The 15,497-nt window shown below is 33.2% G+C and overlaps 1 protein-coding gene across 1 annotated transcript; it reads right to left on the bottom strand.

Annotated features, from left to right (window-relative positions):
• Nucleotides 1–1,114: 1,114 nt before the first annotated feature.
• Nucleotides 1,115–15,411, bottom strand: LOC128987493 (multiple coagulation factor deficiency protein 2 homolog). Its single transcript, XM_054408367.1, has 5 exons — nt 15,352–15,411; nt 3,563–3,718; nt 2,937–3,026; nt 2,547–2,722; nt 1,115–1,438 (listed from the first exon to the last, which is right to left on the bottom strand). The coding sequence occupies exons 2-5, from the start codon at nt 3,715–3,717 to the stop codon at nt 1,302–1,304; spliced, it is 558 nt and encodes a 185-aa protein (XP_054264342.1). The 5' UTR covers nt 3,718; nt 15,352–15,411; the 3' UTR covers nt 1,115–1,301.
• Nucleotides 15,412–15,497: the final 86 nt, after the last annotated feature.

The following is a 15,497-nucleotide window of genomic DNA, read 5'->3' as shown; positions in this document are numbered from 1 at the left end:
CTAAATGATCTGGGAGCAAGCTAAGAACTACTAGTTTTCGGTCGAACAAAGTTGTTTGTACAGTAAACGTTTTTGTCTGATCAACAGATCTGAGCATTGCCTCATTTAGTTCAATGTGCAACTGGAGTTTAGTTGTATGAGACAGAGCTTGTAGGACTTTTTGTGAATTTCAACTCTTGTCAGGCTAATTTTGACCTATTCTCACTGTAGGCCTAAATATATTGTGTAGGCATAAATAACTTAACAAATATTTAGGCATAGTTAGCTCAACAAATATTTATGCATAATCAACTCAACAAATATGTAGGCATTATCAGTTCAGCAAATATTCATGCATAAATAAATCAACAAATATTTTGGCATAATTAATTGGGAAGTATGAAGTCTATAGCCACAAAATTGAGGGAACTGCTGGGTATTAAAACTTATGATCAGGTGTTACTAAAGCTAATCTGGACTCTATCTACCAGGTAAGCTAGTTGATTCCCATCCCTGTACACCTAATCAGCCTATTGGCTTTTCCTTAATTTATTTTAAAAGGCCTACTTTAATACTTTTAATTGGAATGGCAACCATACGAAGGTAGGTATTTGAACTTTTAAGCCAATTATGAATAGAGATGAGTGTAGGATTAGTGGCACGATCTTGTAGTCTTGTTATTGACTAAAGTTGACATGTTCCTTAGACATGACTGTTAATTAATAGCCCATACAGCCAATGGCAACCAAGGGACCTACAGTTTATAGTGGAATCTGAACCACATTTTTGAAATTGTAATTTACAAATTGGTCTAATTATCAGAATAGTACTGAGGATAGTCGTAGTACTCATTAGTACTGACGTTAATCCACACCAGGGAGTTTCACATCCACAGATCATGCCTATAAATATCCACCATTCGTGACCTTTTCTAACTTATGATCATAAAGGACTCGAAACTCAAGCGTCTTTATTGTTTCAACATTTTAATAATTTCACTCTATAGCTAGCTAAATTTCTGTGAAAACCATTGAGGTAACCATAAATTAAAACAGGTTTCACATGGTTTTTTTAAATATTTCAGTAAAGAAAATTCAGGTATAATAATATTAAACTCTATAAGTATCAACGTTAATTTTTACTTGTTAGTAATCAGTTGCAAAACATAAATTCTATGATGTTAATACTGCTGTTTGTCAATTTTATTAGCAACAAGCTGAAACAAGAATTTTTCATCCCTTGAGATTTATCCCAAATATATTTGAAGTCAACGATTGACTTCAGTTTCCTCAAATGATATCCAATGTGGACGTAGCCAAACACTACCCATGTGAATGCAGGCTTCGTTTCACAGAGTCTTGCTTGGTTTGCTCCCGTTGTCTGCCTATCACATACTCCATGTAACTCAAATAGCCGTCTTTATCTTGGTCATCTTCTGCTAATACTTGGTCTATCAGTTCTGAAACATAGAGAAATTCTGTTATACTTTCTAATGAAATGGTGACCATATGAATGTAGGTTTTTTTAAGCCAAAAATTATTTTACAGTAGTTAATATGTTAAAATAAGTACCAAGCAGAATATTTGTCAGATTTTAAATTTTATCAAGTCTTGCCAGAATGGAGACAAAAATATACAAACCCATTTGTAAAAATATTCTTGCCATATTATATTCAATCAATATACATACAGTTTCTGAATGGACTAAACTCTAATATTGTGAGTTTGTGCCATTTATGGATCGTAAAGCTGTTATGTATTTAGTTTATTTTCACTAAGTTGACTAATAAGTACAGTCATGCACTTCACTACTGTATTGATTGATTAAATAAGTACCTGTATAAATTGTATAACTTTCTTAGCTGGGTTAAAGAGTTTTGAAATGTTTTTTTCGTCATACTGCAGCAAAAACAGTAGTTTTTTATACATGCATTGCGGGTCTAAAGTAGCATTTTTACTTCCTAGGAATTAGAAAGCCTAAAGCCTTTTAGCCCCTAGGGAGAACAAATCGGCTTGGTAAACAGTTGTAAATTTCGATTGTGGCAATCGCTTGGATCAAAATGATTTACCAATGAATTTATTAGGTAAGGTTTATGGCTGCTTTCTTGTCAATAGTTTGAAATATCGATGGTATAATGTACACAATCGTAATAGACAAAATGATTGAATCACTCACTAAACATCTGTTTATTTACATTGGAAAAATTTAACACAAGCTGAAGTCCTTTTTAGAGGTTATTTTTACATATTATTAGTATTTTTGTTTTCTAGCTGAATTTGTTATTTAATTAATTATGCAATATGACAAAAATATAGTTATCAAACGGGCAAAAAGTGTCTTTTCAACCTTCTACCTTATTTTCTGATCTTGGCTTCGCCTCAATTGTAAAACTTGAGCTTGAATTGAAAAGAGTCACTTTACGCCCTAGCCCTAGTGTATTATTATAGTTCTAAAAATGTATTACAAACCAGTGAAAAAGGGAAAATATTGACAGTATTTATAATCCACTCAGTAGGCCCCAGTAAGTTTTTCTATAATTAATTTTAACTTGAGTCTATGATAATTACCAATAAAGTATGGAAGCTCATCTTCAGTGGGAGGTTTGCCTTCTGAGGCATGTCCTCCACTCCCCTCCTCTCCTTCCTTCCCTTCCTCTTCCTCTACCTCCTTGTGTATTGTGTGGTGGATAGCTTGGAGAATCTCCAGTCCATCAAGTTTAGTGTTGTTGTCAAAGTCATGGAGTCTGAAAAAGTAGTTATGTTGGATTCACTTGATACTTTGATTTTAAACTACCTATACAGAGTTTCACATTTTTTAATTACCAAGTGTCTGAGAAAGAACATTCTGAATTACAATTTTATGGTAACTATTGATAGAAGTAATTTTCACGTTGAATAGATTGACCTATGCTAACAATAGGTTTACGAGTAATATCTACTTCACATGTAACAGCTTACTTGAAATAGTGAAAGTCCAATTCTTCAGGAGTTAGTTTGTGCAGTGCTTCTTTTGACATGCCCCAGTCACCTAAGTCTTCCTTGATGTGCCTGTTACAAATCATTTTATTTTTAGCAAGTAAAAAAATGAAATAAAATAATATTTTTTTTCCAACTGAAAAATATATACAATTTGTTGTATTTTACGTAATAAATTATACAATCCTTACACTTCAAAAATAAATCACAAACATTATATTACAGCTAGTTTTAATAGCACAAAGAAAAAAAAATCTCTACATAGGCAGGGGCCTGTGCGTGGACATGAATTATTGTGGACGTGGTATACAAACATCAGACAAGAGTAGTATTCTAGCCATCTAAATTTATTACTAACTGCATTACTGGTACCCACATTCTATAGGTCGGCCGCTTAGAAAACGACTTATAGTTCAGTTTTGAATTTAGAAAACAATGAAAATGGGGAGTTCATTGTCTCATACAAAACGTTTGCTTGGAGTTGGTTGGGGGTTCTTATTACTCTTCACCTCTCTCGTCTCAGAGCTTTGCTCAGTCTACTGTATCAAAAGAACTTACTCAACACCCCTGATGAGTTCAGCTCAGTCTAATGCATCATAAGAACTTACTCAATATCCCTGATGAGTTCAGAGTCTTGAGTCAGCTTTGTTTGAGCCTGGGGTTGATGATGATGGTGATGATGGTGCCCTCTAGGATGGTGAGGCCCTCTCATACCTCCTCCAGGAGCTCCCCAACACACCAACAGTGCCAGGACTACCAACATTCTGTACAGAATACAGTCACTACTTGGAAAAGAGTTACTAAAACATGTCTACTATGTTTATAAACAATGTGACACACGAAAACACTGAATTGTTTTTCTGTTAAAGCTTTATTTAAAGTCACACATTTTTTAATTAAAACTGTTTGAAAATTTTGGAAAGAAACTTCTCTTAACAAACTTTTGAGTTACAAAACCTCTCTCCTTGGTCATACTGAAGATAGCATCCCCTTAAGTCATGCTAATAAATGTTAATTCCTCTAAAAAAAGTATAAATTTAATTTTTCTAGCTTTTATAGTAAAATTGTTGACAATAAATGTATAAAAATTAAAATTAATTTCTACCCGTAGAAATAACTTACAGTACAACCCTAAATATACACTAACCACTAAACAAACAGCAAAGGGTGCTACTATTGAAACATCTCCATTACACGAAGATAAGAGTGGTTCCATTGTGAAAGTCTTATCAGGCTTATCACCATAATCCCTGACTGCCATGTGCCACAGACCACTGGGGGTTTATTGATAGATATCAATCGGACCGAAGCGTCCCCTAGCGGAACTGCCCTCATGAATAAAAAATCAACCGGAACTGGTCTCTTTTGAAGTGTCTCGTCGGGTGGTAGAAACTCCCCTGTCAGCATTCCTTCCCCGACTCCACTAACGGGAGATACAACACATGCACAACTCCATCCAGGGGGGAGTTGGAGGAAGAGGGTTAACATTTCTAAAACCTAAATCTATGTTTCTATCGTAATTCTGTACTAACAGGATGATTTTAAGTAAGCGGAAATTTGAAATAATGAGCAGTACTATCAATGGATCTGTAGAAAACGTTTTGAACAAATAAAAAAGTAAAATAAAAAAAAACAAATAAACAAAAAAAAAACTTGATGGACATGATAGTATGTATTTTATAACAAGAGTAGAAAGAGAGCCATTACATATCTGATGCCTATGTTTGAAGAGCGAGATTTATCGAGCACTTTAAATATGGTCGAGAATATGAATGTGAACACTTTCACTCGTGTTTTGAACGTTACTTATCGCTACACTACAAAGACTATAATTATTTTACTTTTAAAAACAGACATTGGACATTTCTTACGCTAGGAACATTAGGAAACTGAGCATTTGTTAGGTAATATGCCTTAATTTTCCAGTTAGTTGTTAAAAGTTGCTAAAGAGTTTAATTTTTCTATCCGAGAATAACCTCTACTAAAAAATCATTCGATCTTACAGTTAACACCAACGTTTAACATGTACTCAGTCGAGGCAAGCACGATGTACACACTGAAGCTAAGTAGGTGCGAAGTACTTATAGAGGGGGGCTGATCGACATTAGCTTATTAAGAGCTTAACTCCCCCCCTCTCTCCCGGAGGGTGCTCAAAGCTGACCATTAGTCATTAGTTGTCACCTGTCTCCATTATCAGCTGATCATCAAAGCTCAATACCCCCGGCACTCGGACGCCATTATGTGGTTAGCTGAGATAACAGATGTGTTTGTTGATTTAGAAACATAAATTTACATTAAAGCACATGTAGAGAATAGATTTTCTTGTTTTTATACGTTTCTGTCATATTTTTGGTAAACTACACGATGCAAGAGTTGAAAATTTTAAAACAAAAAGTCTGAGGTTAAACAAATTTTCTTATTCAAGCTAGGCCTATAATTACGGTAAAGGGATACAAGAGCTTTAGAGCACAGATAACCGTTTGGATCTGAATCAGATGCTTCGAGGTTTAGGTAATAATGTTTAATAGGTCATTCCCAATAGCCAATTAATAACCAATGAAAGCTGTGAAATTTTATATTCCTGATATCAGTGAGTAATGAAAAAATGTTTTTGGTTTTGATATTTGCGAGTATCTTATAGTAATATATGAAAGGATTCAATACTCTCTATAACAGTATTAAACTGTAAAATGTGAATGTTATTTGGAATATTCTCAACAACTTTATAAAATAATAAAATTAAAAAAATATCGCATTCTCGTAATACTATTCCCTGCAACCAAATTGAATAGGCGAACTATTTATGTATTAATATTACCAATAACTGAATAAAATGCAAAATGATTTGGGATTTCCTGTTTATCTAATCGTAATAAGCAGTGGGACGATTAAATCGATATGCTGAATGAAATATCACATGATATAGAATTTATAATTTCTTAAATAGGTGTTTTTTTTTTTAAATTTGTGAGTTTAAGGGAGTGTTTCAAATGCATAATCAAACAAAGCACTAATTTCTGCGGTCTAGTTAACATATCTAGAGAATGTTTTAAATGTTTTAACCAATAAGCCATATTGTACTAAGTATTTCATTCTAACAGGAGATCATAATGTTGAAATATTAAAAACTGATGAATCCGAAACACAAGAATATCTAAACTTGCTAAGATCTTTTGATATACTGCTCATACCATGCTCCTACTAGGCTAAAGGCATGTCTGGATAATATAGTTACAAATGTGGCTGCCGATTTCTTAGATGTTTCCCTCTTGGAACCAGATATTATCTCTGACCATGCTGGGGTGTGGGTAAAATGGAAACTAATGAATGAATCACATTCAGTTAAAGGTGAGAGCCAACCTTCAGTTAAGCGTCTGAAACGATTGTGTTCAGAGGAAAGGATGCTTAATTTTAAGGAATGTTTAGCAGGTAACGACTGGAGTAATCCATATGGTAGTATAAATGCAAATGACGCTGCTGATAATTTTATAAATGAATTTTATAAATAGTTTGACTATGTACTATAATATTTGTTGTCCTAAAGTAGCTGTAAATAATAAACAGAAATTAGCTGTAGGTCTTAAATGGTTTACACCAGAACTGAATAAAATGAGAAGCCACTTGTTAGCCCTAAGAGATAAATGGAAGCATACCAAAATGTTAGAAGACAAAGAGAATTTTAAGTGTTTAAAAAAAGTTTATAACTTAGCCATCAGTAAGGCTAAGAAATCAGCCAATGATAAGTATATTGCCAATGCAAAAAATCAATGCAAAGCTGCTTGGATAGTTGCTAAGAAGGAATGTAAGCTAGAAGTAGTAACAAAACCTCAAATACCTATTTGTCCAGATATACTTAATACTTATTTTGTAAACGTCTCTGCAAATGTCATGAAGGGCAAAGACCCAAATGTTAATAGTGTAGCCTACTCTAAATACCTAAATAATTGTAACTTTGTAACAGTAGATGACAATAACAATAAATTTCAATGGGAACTTGTTGAAGAAAAAACTGTGCAGGCTGTTGTTGGTAAAATTAGTAATTCCCGTAGCGAAGATGTGTATGGTATTTCAAACTGTGTAATTAAAAATATAATATGTTTAATTTTAGAACCTCTGACCTATCTCTTTAATTTAATTCTTGGCCAAGGTTGGTTTCCAGATTGCCTGAAGACATCTAAAGTTACCCCTATTTATAAGAAAGGTGATAAAGAAAACCCTGAAAATTATAGACCTATTACCATCGTTCCTATTTTAAGTAAAATTGTAGAATCTTGTTTAGTTACTCAACTTTATAAATACTTTGTGGATAGTAATTTGTTGTACAGTTACCAATTTGGTTTCAGGCCTAAGCACTCTACAGTGGATGCTGTAGAATCTGTCGTAAATCACATTTTGAATAGTTTTGAGAGCAAGTGTTTTGTGAGTTCTAGCCTTTTAGATTTAAGTAAAGCCTTCGACACTGTATCACATGTTATTCTTTGTAAGAAGTTAGACTTTTATGGGGTTGGAAATATGGAGTTGAAGCTTATTGAAAGTTACCTTAGTAATAGAAAACAATTTGTTAGTTTAGATAATAGGGTTTCAAACTTTGCAAATATACATGCCGGAGTGCCACAAGGATCCGTACTTGGACCTTTTTTGTTTTTAGTTTTTGTGAATGACTTCAGCTGTAATAACACTGCCATGTCAATATTGTATGCTGATGATACAACCCTTGTTCATTCTGATCTTAATCTGGAAAATGTTTTGACAAAACGGAATAGAGCTTTGGCACAGGCCCAAGAGTTGTTCTCAGCAAATAACCTAGTTTTAAACAATGACAAAACCGTACATATTTTATTTTCTTTGAAAAATGTGATAGATATTAATTGTGATGAAGATTTATTTAAACCTGTTAATTTACTAGGTATCTATTTAGATAGTAAACTCTCATGGGATGTACATGTAAATAGTCTATGTAAAAGGCTGTCAAGAGTAGTGTGTCTACTGTGAAAACTGAAAACATGTGTCAGTGAAGATGTGTTGCTTATGACCTACTTTGGTCTATTCCACACGCATCTATTGTATGGAATAAAGCTCTGGGGCAACTCACCCTCTGCCATAGATGCTTTCATATGGCAGAAAAAGGCTCTCAGAGTTATGGCTGGGCTAGATTCTTCAGACTCTTGTAGAACAATTTTTCCACTATTTAATATTATGACCCTTGCTTGTATTTACATCCACAGCAATCTTATTTTTGTAAAATCTAATTTAGAAACTTTTAATCAACAGTTATCAGTTCATGATCATGACACAAGAAATAGAGGTAATCTTGTTAAACCTAATATTAGACTGCACAAGTACTTAAAGAGCCATAAATACCAACAACTGTTGTTCTTCAATAAACTGCCAGAGATTGTGAGGCTGTTGCCTATTAAGAAATTTAATACTGTAATTACAAAATGGTTAAAAAGTAAGGCTTTCTACACTGTAGATGAATTTTTAGACTTTTAATTTTTTGAATTTTTTGGATTTTTAGAATTTTGTAGATGGATTTGAAGCTAAGACTGATTGTATTATAGACTGACTGTGATGTATTTTTGCACTGACGATGCCTATTGTAACGTTCTGTTATTTAATGGTAAATAAATATTCTTGATTCTTGATTCATTGGGAAAGCCTATATTGTCAATGAAGTTTAAAACCGTGATTACAGTATATACCCATGGCCACCTCCAACCATCCACAACCACGTAGGCCCTATAGAATAAAAACGTTAATGATTGAACAAATGTTCCTATACGGTTAATTTTGACAGTATTAGCATTTGTTATTTTTATTATTTTATTATTTTATTTATTGTTTTGTTATTTTATTAGCAACTGTGTTTTCTGTCGTTGTTTGTGTCTATTTCAATAATACAAATGATTTTTGGTTCGATTTCCTTCAGTTTAAAATTCTATACAAATTAATTTGAGAGAAATTAGCTTTGATGCTCTAAATACCTTTCCACTTGATGATCGGGTTGGATTACTATCCTGAAGCGTTGTGCGAAGCCTGTGCCTGACTGATCAGTGATGGAAATGCTTTCAATTAGGGTAGTTATCGGCTCAGTCCGGTAGTGTGATAGACTACAAATAAAAATATATAAATAAACACCGCTTTACATGACGATGATGTCTGCTTATTCTTGATATTTCAGTCTAGAAAGCTGAAACCCTTCTGTTCCTACTAGATTGAGGCTTTAGGACTGTGTCGTCTTCAACCAAAACGATTTCTTGTGTTTGCATCGTGGTGTCCGATAATACATGTTATCAATAAATTTCACTCATGTCCTATACCTGATAGCCCTTGTTTTGCAGGATACAATCAACTCACAGGTTCGAGGCTTATGCGGAAGACCAACTGGAATTTAAAATATACCACCGACCTCTTAAAATAAACATAACTAGCTGTTTGCCCGTTCTACGTACGGGAATCTTGTAGTAAGTTGAAACCTAATATTTAGAACAGGAGTTGGTTTGCATATTTAGTGTGCATTTTTCCAGATATGCTGGCAAAACTATTACTGTACAGGAATACATATAAACCTGCGTAAATACAATATCTGAGGGTTTCAAAGCCAAAACGAATGCTTCGTAATTAAATGTCACCCGATCGTGTTAGTCCATATTTTATATCTAATGATAAAAGAAATTGCTTTATCATGCTTTATCATGCTTTAAAATTGCTTTAGGGCTATGAGGCATAGCCCTAAGGTAGGCCTGTAATTGAAAGTTACTTTTCACACTGGTTAAAAGTAAAATACCACCTCAACCTTACTACTAATATATAAATAAGTCAATAAATACATAGCCCACAAAACATTTATACGTTGACAACGCCAAGCTTTAAAAATTCATGATGGTTTGCTAACAAAATCGTTCACTAATTCATAGCACTAATTTCATAGCATAAACTAACATTTTGGAGTCCAGACAGAAAACGCTAAAATTATACTGTAAGACATCAATTAAATTTAATAAGAAATAAGGTGCAGCACTAACGATAACTATAGTTGTAAATAGTGATGTGTTTGTACGTAAAAATGATTCTTACTGCTACCACCGGTTCTAAGGAAAAGTAGCAGTACCAAAAACCAACGTTTAAATTTAAGAAAAGAACTATAGTACATACGACCAATTCAAACTGTCCTTCTATTCAAACTGTATTATTGGTGTTTGTTACGAATAAAAACTGACAAAAATGATGAGTACTCAGTGAAAGACAATAATTTATTTGAACCATTTTTTAATACCTATAAGGGTGTTCATTTGAAAACTTTCCATATCTGTTGTGTGCAAAGGTAAGGCTTTTAACACTTGTTTGTTCTAATTTTCCCCTAATTTGGACATGCCAAATCCAATAAAATTATTTTCAATTTCGAAAAATGCCCCAAAAGGGCCCAATTTGGGGGGTAGGGGTGCTTTTTGAGAAATTTTCAAATGTTAACATGGGTTGTGTGATACATCAATTTAAAGGTCTAATCACCCCGACTATTTTGGTGCAATAAAAATGTAATTATCTTTAACCGTATTTACAGGGTGGGTCAAAACGTTTTAAAAAAGGACTTTGAAGTTAAGTACCGTATTACCCGAACTACTGAACGGAACAGCGCCAAATTTCTTTCCAAGCTTATTCTTGATCTACTCTTTAAGATAACTTGTAATAAGGGCATTTTCCATGTTATTTTCTAATTTTTAAAAAATCTCAAATTTTAAGAATAAAAGAAAGCTGAAAACTCAAAATTCTTAAATAGCAAGGTATAACAAATTTCATACCACGTGAAAGGTCCTTTTTTAACAAACATTTTACGTATTTAAGTTTTCTTTCTATCTCTTACCGTTTAAAAATTGCAGTAGAAAAACTGAATTTTCCATAGTAATATTGCAACTAGTTTTCTAATAAAACAGACAAAATTCGTCTCTAGACACATTTAATGGTGCATTAACTGAAGGAAACAATTCATGATTATTGATACCCTGATTGACAAACAAGTCATTACGTTTTACCATGTTTTACTTTGTGAAAAACAAGTCTTATAGCTGATGAGGACAACCTACATGTGGACCGCTTTCTGTAGTACCATTGACTAGTCAATGGTAGTACTAATTTCAAAAAGTACTATTTTCTGTAGTATCTAATCAAATATGGTGTACACTTAAAAAAATAGACTTTATTTTTACTTATTGGGCAGAACAAAAGTGTTTCAGGATAACTGCAAAGTGTTTAACAATAAATATCCAGGTAAGACCTTAAGTCATAAAGCTGTAAATGATTTAGTTAAGAACTTTCTGAAACTGGCTCAGTTACCAATGAGAAAAGAACAGGATGAAGGGTCCAAGATGAACTGACACAAGTAAAAGTAGTTGATCAATTTGTAATTAATCATAATACATCGTTGAGCAAAGTGCAATGTGTTTTGTTAGAAAACTAGTTATAATTTTACCATAGAAAATTTAGTTTTTCTACTGCAATTTTTAAACGGTAAGAGATAGAAAGAAAACTTAAATACGTAAAATGTTTGTTAAAAAAGGACCTTTCACGTGGTATGAAATTTGTTATACCTTGCTATTTAAGAATTTTGAGTTTTCAGCTTTCTTTTATTCTTAAAATTTGAGATTTTTTAAAAATTAGAAAATAACATGGAAAATGCCCTTATTACAAGTTATCTTAAAGAGTAGATCAAGAATAAGCTTGGAAAGAAATTTGGCGCTGTTCCGTTCAGTAGTTCGGGTAATACGGTACTTAACTTCAAAGTCCTTTTTTAAAACGTTTTGACCCACCCTGTAAATACGGTTAAAGATAATTACATTTTTATTGCACCAAAATAGTCGGGGTGATTAGACCTTTAAATTGATGTATCACACAACCCATGTTAACATTTGAAAATTTCTCAAAAAGCACCCCTACCCCCCAAATTGGGCCCTTTTGGGGCATTTTTCGAAATTGAAAATAATTTTATTGGATTTGGCATGTCCAAATTAGGGGAAAATTAGAACAAACAAGTGTTAAAAGCCTTACCTTTGCACACAACAGATATGGAAAGTTTTCAAATGAACACCCTGTATATTAATAGGCAAGCATGTTTCTTTAAAACCTTTTTTCTCAGCTCGTGTGCATCGCAGGGAAAATCTACGCATACTGTTGGAAAGATATTTTCCTGTAGATGTGCAGAATCCCTTTATAAATTAAAATAGGCTCAAAAATAAGCACAAAAAATGAATTTGAAAACTTAAAAAAAATAACATGGGAGTTATGGGTTGCCATGTTGGTGACGAAATAACAACAAAATATAAACAGAAAATCAAAACAAATTCCTATCACATGTTTTATTTACAGTGTGGGGTTTACACTGTACATTACATAGTGTAAGAAACGGCCATGTGGCCCTAACTTTGTCTGAATAAATATTTAATTTTTCATTTCATATAATTTTAATTTTTTCATTTAATTTCATTTACATATTTTTGGTCGAGTTTTCGACCGCTGGACGATCTCTAGTCTTCTTTATAAGGCAACACACACTCTACTCTTGTTTAAATTTTTTCATTTAAATTAATTAACATGTGTTTAATTATTATCAAGCATTCTAATATACATTAATATTAACATTTGCTAACAGCTGGCACTTTGAAACCAGTATAAATTAAACCATCGATTACAAGAAGTAACCACCTCAGTATATATAACAGTGTTAATCCGTTGGCAAATATATAAATAAATAAATACACAGGCCACAAAACATGAAACATATAAAGTTAACAACGTAAAGCTTTAAAAACTGACTATGGTTTGCTCAAAAAAACTTTCACTTGATGTGGTGCAGTACCGAAGTTATTAATCTCCCTTGGTTTTAATTTGTTTTAAGTTTTCGAAAATTAAAGTTATTTCCCATAAATAGCATTATTTGTAAGCAACTTTTAATGTTAACAGTTTGAAGAAACCACCCTTATCCAAACAAAGGTTTCTTATTTAAAAGATTACGTAATCTCTAAACGATAATCGGTACATAATGTATATAGCAAACATTCGGAGGAAATGTGACAAAAACGTAGAAATCTGGGGGTTTTGACGATTGTAGTTAAATAGTTATACTTCCTAAGTAGGAAAAGTACCGATATCGTTGTCGAAATTTTAGTAAGTAGAAACCAAAAGTGACACATTGGAAAAGCGAGTTTAGCTACATCTGTAAGTTAAACCTCTGTTACGATCACAGCGAAATCAGAAAGATCTTCCAAGATGACAGCAACATCCACGATCACCCACTGCAGTTGTGATTTTTTACTTTGTACTTTACAAACTGTCATTTGTGAATTTGACAAAATTTGACAAAAACCGAACAAAATTGGGTTTTTGATGGTTCGTTATTTTGTTATCCAAGAAGCGAGGCCATGTTTTTATAGCCAAAGACACTCTCATTCATCCAGTAAATACAGAAAAATGATTAGAACCTTGATCTGTACTCTAGTTTTCTAGGAGTAGGCCGCGTAAAATGACATTTTGGCATTACAGACGGAACCACAGAATGGACAAACAGACAAACAGACAGACAGACAGAAATTGAGATAAGACTCGTTTCGGCTTTCTTAGGCTATGAAACGTAAAAATAACCAAAAACTGCATGATTCTAATCAATGTACAGACAAAACTGTAATTTTATTTATATAGATAGAAGATATATGTCCAAACATAAACTCAATACCATACCATAACACCAAAAGTGAAAGATTGCCTTCTGGTCTACAAATTTCCATCCAAATCGCACTACACTAGCGCAAATCCACTCAGTAAGACAATTATTTAAAGCCCACTTGACAATAGCACCCAGGGGTGGCTAGGCGTGGGGCACAAGTGGAGCTGTAGGGCTTGTAGCGGCATATGGCCCTTCGGACACCTGTTGACAACCTCGCTTGTAATTACGATTTGGTTACCCCCCCCCCCCCTTCCAGAGACCATCATATGACGTAATGATAGACCTCCCCCCACAGACCGTCATGTGACATAATGGTAGACCTCACCCCTCACATAGTGGGCTGGGTCCTAATGTCACATCTACATCACAAAGATAACACATGTTCTACCCCCGTGATATTCGAGTGCGAAAATACGAGTTTTTTGCTAGAGAAGTTGAGACCGAAATGAGACTTACGCAGGATTAGTAGGGGCAGGGGTTCATAAGTACTTTTGTGAATTGAATAAACATGTTTCTTAACGTTAGGTTTTCATATTTTATATTTAATTCCAGTTTGAAATGTCACTAAACAATATTTAAGAGTAAGGTATCAAACCCAGCAATGTACAAACTATTTACAGAGTCGTCAGGGTCAACAAGGTTGTCAGTAGGCATAAACTTGCCATAAACTTGGTTGGTTGTGTTGCTAGCCTAGTGGTTAGCGTCTCGGACTTCGGTGCGGGAGGGACGGGTTCAATCCCCGGCACATCCACTAAACTTTGATGGGTTTGGACCGCTTTCCCTTAAAAGTGTTTGACTTCATTAGAAAAATGCCACTGGCGTAGATACAAAAAAAAAAAAAAAAAAAAAAACTGTTTGATATTTCCATCAATTCCATTGAACGTATTGCTTTGACGAGATTTTACGAGACAAATTGCAAAAAATCCCATGCAAATAAGACGTTGTTAGATACAAAATATAATAAGTAGCGTACAAATACTTAGTTCAAGTTAAATATGTAATGAAAAACCATAAGTCAATTATTTATATTGTTTGAAAAATTATCCCTTAATTTCAATGCGACGAACAAAACAAGTATTTGATTTAATACGAAAAGGAAATAGTACCCGTAGTAAAAATAATTTTAAAATATGCATTAACTAATTTAAAACAAATTCTGTAATTGAATTAATATTTAGTTTTTTTACGTTTAGCTAATTAGGATTACTGACAGTACAACAAATTTTTGAATAATATATTTGCCGCTTAAAAAAAACTACATAATTATTTTTCTAAGAATAAAATGTTATTAGTAAAATATATCCTTTGCATATTTTAATTTAACAGTTAAGAACGAATTAATTGTTTTACAATTATTGATAGGCCTAATCAATAACGTGTACAATATGTACTACAACTAACTTACTCAATAATATACTGAGAACCATTTTTGAGTCAATAATATTTACATTATACACAGTTATTCCGAAAGTTACCAAGTATAAGTTAACCCTTTGTCGCATACGTTTATTATCAATAGTCTTTCTATAGAGTAAACAATGTTTAAAAACAATAAATCTATGTCTCAAATTAATCTTGAGACAAATATTTTCTTCAGTTAAATACTGTTCATGGTTGAAGAACAACTTGGTATGAACAGACGCTGTCAATGATGAGAAACATAATTTATTTGTTGTTGTTTACCTGTTTATAAACGCAATTCCAGCAGAACTGTCAGTGCAGGCCGTGGTAAGACTCCATCTTGACAATCAGCTGATCAATAATCGAGACTTGCGCCTGCCTACTTGATATGTTTGTGGCATTCGCCACTAGGTTGTGTTCGTGTGTTA

The sequence above is a fragment of the Macrosteles quadrilineatus genome, unplaced genomic scaffold (genome assembly GCF_028750875.1).
Source record: "Macrosteles quadrilineatus isolate MER2022 unplaced genomic scaffold, UCM_ALF_1.0 Scaffold_2__2_contigs__length_208266976, whole genome shotgun sequence".
Classification (NCBI taxonomy): domain Eukaryota; kingdom Metazoa; phylum Arthropoda; class Insecta; order Hemiptera; family Cicadellidae; genus Macrosteles; species Macrosteles quadrilineatus.
Note: the sequence above shows the minus strand (reverse complement) of the source record. Positions and strands in the feature narration are given on the sequence as shown.